The 7,602-nt window shown below is 33.5% G+C and overlaps 1 protein-coding gene across 4 annotated transcripts in view; it reads right to left on the reverse strand.

The window, feature by feature from the left end:
* The window catches only part of LOC113061693 (galaxin-like), a 31,089-nt gene extending 24,715 nt beyond the window's left edge, over positions 1-6,374 (reverse strand). For all 4 annotated transcript variants that reach the window (XM_026231035.1, XM_026231037.1, XM_026231036.1 and 1 more), the window contains exons 1-2: positions 4,755-6,374; positions 4,609-4,656 (exon numbers count right to left, since the gene is read on the reverse strand). In XM_026231035.1, the coding sequence (XP_026086820.1) occupies positions 4,609-4,656; positions 4,755-4,779 (73 nt within the window). In that variant the 5' untranslated portion in view covers positions 4,780-6,374. The remainder of the gene's footprint in view (positions 1-4,608; positions 4,657-4,754) is intronic.
* Positions 6,375-7,602: the final 1,228 nt, after the last annotated feature.

Consider the following 7,602-nt stretch of genomic DNA (forward strand, 5'->3'; position numbering starts at 1 on the left):
GAGTGTAATTCAGAATTTGATGTTCTCTTTTAGGTTTTTGCGACTGCAGCTGATGTTGAGAAAATGCAAAATCAACCTGCCAGCCCTTGACTTATTCAGCGTGGTCAGTATGTCACAGCTAATGCTGGTAGGCGGTTGCAAAGGCATGACTTTTAAAAGAAAGATTGACTCAAAATTGAAAATGTTCTCATAATTTACTCACCCTCAGGCCATCAAAGATGTCTATGACTTAATGTTTCATCAGAACACAGTTTTTGTTTTTGTTTTTGAGAAGGAAATCCGGGTTTTGCAGATGCATTATCTGGTGCCATCACATTTACAGTCAAAACAAGAGATTAAAGGTAGAATGACCATAAGCTACATGTCTCCAGTTAATCAGGTAATGTCTTCTGATTTGAAGCTCTGTTTGTATATAAAACAATCCATAAAGAAGACCATTAAATTAAGTGAATTATCAGTAAATTTTCATTTATGTCTAAACTATTAGTTTAGACATAAATGAGAATAACTGGGAACAAAGACATCCTGAGAACTATTTATGATACAGTCTAACTGAGAATTTAAAAAGATGGATGATTACCCTTGAGGGCCGCGTCAATTGTGAGGGTGATTTCTGACTGCAGTAGCAACAATGTTTGCAATGTACTACGTCTTTAACCTTCCGTATCCAGAGGAGGCATGTGGCACATTGGAATTCATTCAAAGGTATTTTATTCACCTTTTACTGTGAACTGTAAATTGCCTTTTTCCCCCTTTTATTACTCCATAATTTCAGCAAGTATATATTTAATCCATTAATTAAACTAAAAAAGTTGTCTTTTAAATTTTACTATTCATATAAATGTATATTTATTAATACCCTTAGACGATTTGTCAGGATAAACCCTGAAAAAGGCTTGAAGACCAGCAGAGGCAAAGTCATTTAGAAGAAAACTCGAATGCTACTGTCAACCCCAAAGCTGCATCCCTCTTAAAGAACCTCATCGATTTCAAATGGGATTTTGTCTAGGTAACTAAATTTAATTGCTCCCTACCACTTACTTTTTCAGTGATAAGTGTATATTAACCCTTTGGAAATGTTTGTTTTTCTGCATTAATATTACCTAAAATTAAATTGCATCTGATCACAAGCATAGACAAAACACTAGGTGCTTCAGCTAAACATTCAGAGTGCTATGGGAAAGATATGATTACCTTGTTATCTTGATGACCCACAACTTTTTCTATTTGTTTTTGTAATAGTAGTTCATGAGTCAGGACTGGAATAATTTTACAGTTCTGTTTAAAGGCATAGTTCACCCAAAAATGAAAATTCTGTCATAATTTACTCACACTCATTTCGTTCAAAACACGTAAGACCTTTGTTCATTTAGGAACACAAATTAAGATATTTTTGATTAAATCTGAGACCTCACTGACCCTCCATAGATAGCAAGGTTACTACCACAATCAAGGCCCAGAAAGGTACCAAGAATGTCAACAAATTAGTCCATGTGACATAAGTTTGTTTTTTTGCACAACACAAAGTATTCTTGTAGCTTCATAAAATTACGTCTGAACTACTGATGTCACATGGACTAATTTGTAGATGTTCTTGGTACCTTTTTGGACCTTGATAGTGTTATTAACCTTGCTGTCTGTGGAGGGTCAGAGACCTCTCGGATTTCATCACCAATATCTTCATTTGTGTTCTGAAGATGAATGAAGGTCTTATGAGGTTAGAACGACATTAGGGTGAGTAATTAATTACATTTTTGTTTTGGGGTGAATTATCCCTTTAACTGGTCAAGAATAACAAATGACCCCTTAACCTCTATTACAAAAAATAAAATAATGAGTAAACAAAACATCTTACAAATTTATCGTTTTCCAGTTAAAAAGTAAAGCTTAGTAAAGACATGGTAGATTATGATTGTCTGTTGTAAGCTTAAAGACATAGTTCACATAGTTCAGAATAATGAGAATTCTTTCATAATTATCTCACCCTGATGCCATCATGGCAACCAGATAGACATAAATAAGGGTTTTTAATGAAATAATCCATCCATGAGAGTCCATAAAATACCTTTAAATGACTGCCACTAGTTCAGTGCTTCAAAAAAAAGTGTGACCCCATCAGATAAATCAAAGCCAAACCATAGGCATGTGTGAGTAAAAAAATAATAAAATAACTACAAATACTAAGTTAACAATAAATTATTGCTTTCGGTGTTCTGTCAAATAAGCACTTACTGTAAATTGACGTAAATGCATTGTGAAGCTTACATCCCAAGCACAAAGGACTGGCACAAACGTCACAAGGCACTTGCATCAGAAGAAATTATATACAGTTAATAGTTAAAGAGTTATTTTTTCACTGCTGTTGTTTTGCTTCACATTAATGTCATGATCACTGTTCATGATTTTTAGATGTGAAACGAGTATCAGCCATTTTATGAACATCACAGCTTTTGTGTTTATCTTAAAAAAAAGTAATACACTGAGCATATGAGTAAATTCTGAGATTTCTTTAAGTGAACATTGTTTTTCTCTGTACCTGTGTCTGTTATGAAGATCAGATGGCATTTTATGACCAATCAATGCAAAAAAATAAAAATAAATAAACTAATTTCGAAGGGTTCGCTTGGCTTTACTTCCCACTGTGCTCTCAAACGTACCCACTCAGCATAAACATTTATTCATGCACAATCCCCAACAGTCTTGCATTATCCACATATGCACACCTACAATATACAGATTCTCAGTCACTTATTATTCACTCCTTTCTGGCTAACTAGAAAACCCTATCACTTTTACACACAGCTGAACTGTCTGGTCTTGTCTTGACCAGCTGTTCTGTTAAGATTGTGTTTTGTCAGTTTTTCCTCCTTTACTGTAACAAAATATATATATAAAAAAAGTTAATTAACTAGCATATTAATTTTCAAAAAAATTTGTACAAAGTTTTTCCAGAGTGTATGAGCACTAGCTTTTGCCATGTGCTATATTTTGTCACTAACATTTCTAAATGTTTTTTCTCTCCAGACACAGATGTCCTCTCAGGCCAGAGGCATCGGAAGCTGGAGTGAGAAATGTTTTGCCTCGTCAAAGGTTTTTTTCAGCTATTGGTTTGGTTAACGTGTTCCTCTCAGACTTGCACTTAGTGTCGTGCCAGATTAAAAAAAAAAAAAAAGAAAAAAAAAGAAAAAGAAAAAAGTGGAGTGTTGGCTGTTTTTTTCTCTTCTCTCTCTCTTTTTTTTACCCAGTGGTTCCTTTAATTACTATAGCACTTTTTGCCTGTGACATTGCTTTTATTGTTAAACATACTGTAAAATGTTAATACTGTTAAAATATTGTAATAACAGCAAGTTTAACAGTTCCTTTAGTTTTTTTTAACAAATGGCAAATAAAGCACTATATCAGTCTATTTCTGCTTTATTTTTTTCCATTGAGTAAGTATGCTAGAGATGATAGCATATCAGACAGTAGAGTAAATAGAAAATAACTTGTATTATATTTCACAATTATAACTGTAGCCATTACTCTGAAATTACAGCACAGTTTTAAAATGTAAAACAGTAACGAAAGTGTAGAATTATGAGAAATTGCTGGAACCATTGCTTCCAGTACTTCACTGTGAAATTAAAGCACAGCCGTAAAACAGAAAACAGTATTTAAACTGTAAAATGAGAGTACATAGCTAGAACCACTTCTCCCAGTATTTTACTGTAAATTTATGGGGAATCTTTTTACAGTGTATGAATTTTTGTTTTCTGTGGAACACAAGAATATATTTTTGACTTTTTTTTTTTTTTTTATCCATACAAAGGAAGTTATTGAATGAATAAACAATTTGAACTATTTTACACATAAGTTTGACATAAGGGTTTATTTTTTACAACGATAAGTAAGTTATGAAAGGGATTGTAATTTTTGGTGAACTATAAGCTACCTTTAACCTAAAACCATGAGAATTTGTATTTGTATACTTTCCCCTTATGCCCTTTTAGTAAAAAAAAAAAAAAAAAAAAAAAAAAATCCAATTTCTTAATGGTTCTGAGAGTGCGTCTATCTACTAAAGACCACTTTTGCAAAACTTAGGCCTACTACAAATGGGGCCCACATAACTGCAAAAACTGCCTAATACATAAAAGCACGAAAACAACAACAACAACAAACAACAACAACAAAAACAGTCAACAGATTGCATTAAAAAATAAATAAATGTGGTAATAAGAGAAAAACTAAAAGAAAAAAAACTTTGCATTGGTTAACTTTTTTGTGGTAAAAGGGTGGTTTATAATTGTCAAAGATAAAAAAAATGAATTGTTTGAAAAGGGTGTAAGAAATTAACTCAGCAGTACATTCAACAAAAAAGTATATGTAAAAAAAAAAAAAAAAAAAAAAAAACCTTGCATGCAAACACACAGAGTTTGTTCATCTAACTTGTAACTCCACACCAGTGGTATAAATATAGAAATATTTAACAACAAACTGCTCTATATAAAACATTACTGTTAGTATTAGGCTCATTCAATTGTCAGTTGTAATGACACTTACAACAATTGGTGACACTACATAAAACTAGTAATAGTAAATATCTAAAGTATAATTATAATGTTTCCTTACCTTGTGCAGAGTATGTGGCAAACATACACAATAATGTCACTACACCTTCTATAAAAAAGATACAAAGTTATAAAATATCACTTAAAAATAATACAAATAAACTTACAATATATGCAACCCAGAACTTTAAAAATGTGCTTTCGTACTTGCAGCTGGTCTGTTGATCTCCATTGTGTATTCCTATTCAGTGGAGCTTGAAGATTCCAAGGATGAGAATTTATGTACCCCAAAATAAAACTTTTCCTCCGCCTCTTCAGGTTGCATCATAGTAAGGAGGGACCACAGGTTGTGATGCCAAAAAGCATGTGAAAGAAGTAACATGTATGGACCTGATAATACAGTGAATCAATTCATTCTACAGATGTTTGGCACACCTATAGCATTAGTGCATATAGGGTTGATTAGTCAACTGCAAAGTCAGAGATCCATATCATCACACTTTAGTAATTATTTCTAAAAATATTTTTACTATTAGTATAATGTAAGGTGCTTTAGAGAAGTGGTTGTGCTTGGATGCATCTACCTGCACACCCAATGCAAACATGTTCAATGTAATCATCATATATATTAGTGATAAAATAATTATCAATAATAATGGCTATTTGATGGAGGTGATTAAATCTCAGCTGGCACAGATGGGACCAAGAAGCAGTTGGGGGGCCCAGGAATGTATGGTAAATGATCATCTAAATGTTGCATCATTTATCATCTGTAATACAATGGTGTAACCACTAAATGGATTTATAGCCCTATATTTAAATATATAGATAGGCGTGTATTCCCCCTTTGCTTGAGTTGGTTTTTGTTTTTACTGTTATTTGTTATTTTGAAGTATCAGCCTTTGCATTCTTATTACAGCCAAATCCAGAGACAGGGAAAGCATTTTGTTACTTGTTCACTGCTTCAGGGATATATTTCAGTTTAATTGATTGTTTACATAACACTGATAGAAATATGCTCAGCTTGATCTGATCTGCTGATTATGTTTTGTTACTGAAAGAAGGTCTGTATTGCGCAAGGACAGAAGGTCGCCACGTTTTGGTTGACTGACTGAGCATGTTGATTCAGCAGTGGAAAAGTAGTGAATCAGTTTTTGTTGTCAGCTTGGAGTGTCTGAGTCCTGTCCATGAACTTGTGATGTCAAAAAGTAATTGCATAGGCTTGCACTAGCTCCTTTGTGAATATTAGGGGAAAACCAATTTTCCAAGAATTTTTTTTATCTCTTTGTCCCTGACGGTTCCAAACCCCAAACACTTGGTTCAAATCTTAAACAAACAATGTGATCACTGAAAGAGAAAGGAAATACTCAAGATTTCCTAAAGGGATACAACACCCAGAAATTTTGTCAATACAATTAAATAATTAAATAAATAAAATAGTCTTGGCATACATCTTGTCTTTTATTAAATAGAGTTATTATTATTATATGTGAAGTAAAGAAGACATAATAAACATATTATCACATACAATGAGATCAAGATTCTCACTAACAAAAACACAGCTCTGACCACGGCATCCCCCATTCTTCAGTTGTTGTCACTTAAATGATGTCAGTACAGGCCGGCTTACACCACTTAAGAGCTACTACTGGCGGTGCTAGTACAACCAGGAAAATCCCTTAGAAAAGTAAAATAAAACACTTCTGCAGTGGGAGAACATGCAAACTCCACCAAGGCCTGCAAGCTCATCCGGGATGTGATTCAGGGGGAATCCAAGTCATTCCTAATCAGATTGGTTACTTCTACAGGTTTTCTAGGAGCCTAGTGTATGTCAGTCTTTAGTTGTAAAGTGTTTTATGTATAAAAAAAAAAAAAAAAAAAATTATATATATATATATATATATATATATATATATATATATATATATATATATATATATATATATATATATATATATATATATATGACAGAGAAAATGAAATGACAGACTTGGATATTGTATTGAAAATCTGTTACACATATTTGAAAAACAGCCATGGGTATATTTTACCCCATTGTGGTTTTATTGTAAAAGGAAATATTCAATTATATATGATTCATCACCTCCTCATTGTTCAAGTATTTGTGTGTGTATTCTCAGCCTCATCACGCCCACGGACCTTTGGCTAAATATCTGATGCATTTGGGACACAGAAGTGGAAACACTTCAGGAATGTCAAAGTCGTTATCAGATTTGGTTGAATTCTACAGGATTTCTTTGAGACGTGTGTGTCTTGTTCTTTAATGTTTCGCCTGGAAACAAAGATACCATGGAGCCAAGCCCCCTCAAAGAAGCCCCCAAAAAGCTGTTGTGCTTACAACTATGGTGACCAACACTTATCAGGATCATCTAAATGCTGGATTTTAAAACGTATGTCAAATATTTAAGGTTTGCGGCTTACACGTCTGTTAAAACGCTATGATTAAACAAACTAACTGTGATTGGTTGTTGGACATGCCGGTCAAACGGCCTCATGGGCAGGCCTTGGCCAATGAAAACTGCCATGAATTCCAGCCCTTCAGCCTGGCTACACAAGACTACTATGTGTGTGACCTCAAGCTGCTTCTGAAACAGCACTCCAGCTGTACAACACACTTTCTGTTATAACAGTGTGTCTGTATTCACCAAGAGCCACACACAAGGAAGGATTTAGTGGTTGAGGGCCCCTGGGATCAAGTCATTGTTTGGTCCCAACTATTATGGAATATCACTGCCATAACATACACAAGAAGCAATCAGTGCTTTAAGATTTCTAGGAAAATGAATATGCAACATATTAAGCCTAGTCAAATTTTAGGGGTAATGTTAAATAGCTATTATAACACAATATAGTAAAGGTGTTGCTTTTAATTAGCAAAAAGACACCAAAACTCTAAATTGACTTGTTGAATGATAACAATGGAGGAGATATATTAAACAGCCATTTGAACATAGACTTTATAGTGCAAGATTCAAATTTACATTTTTATAATTCATGAAAACATTTTGTAACATGATATTGATGTACCATTTAC

The sequence above is a fragment of the Carassius auratus genome, chromosome 43, assembly GCF_003368295.1.
Source record: "Carassius auratus strain Wakin chromosome 43, ASM336829v1, whole genome shotgun sequence".
Classification (NCBI taxonomy): Eukaryota; Metazoa; Chordata; class Actinopteri; order Cypriniformes; family Cyprinidae; genus Carassius; species Carassius auratus.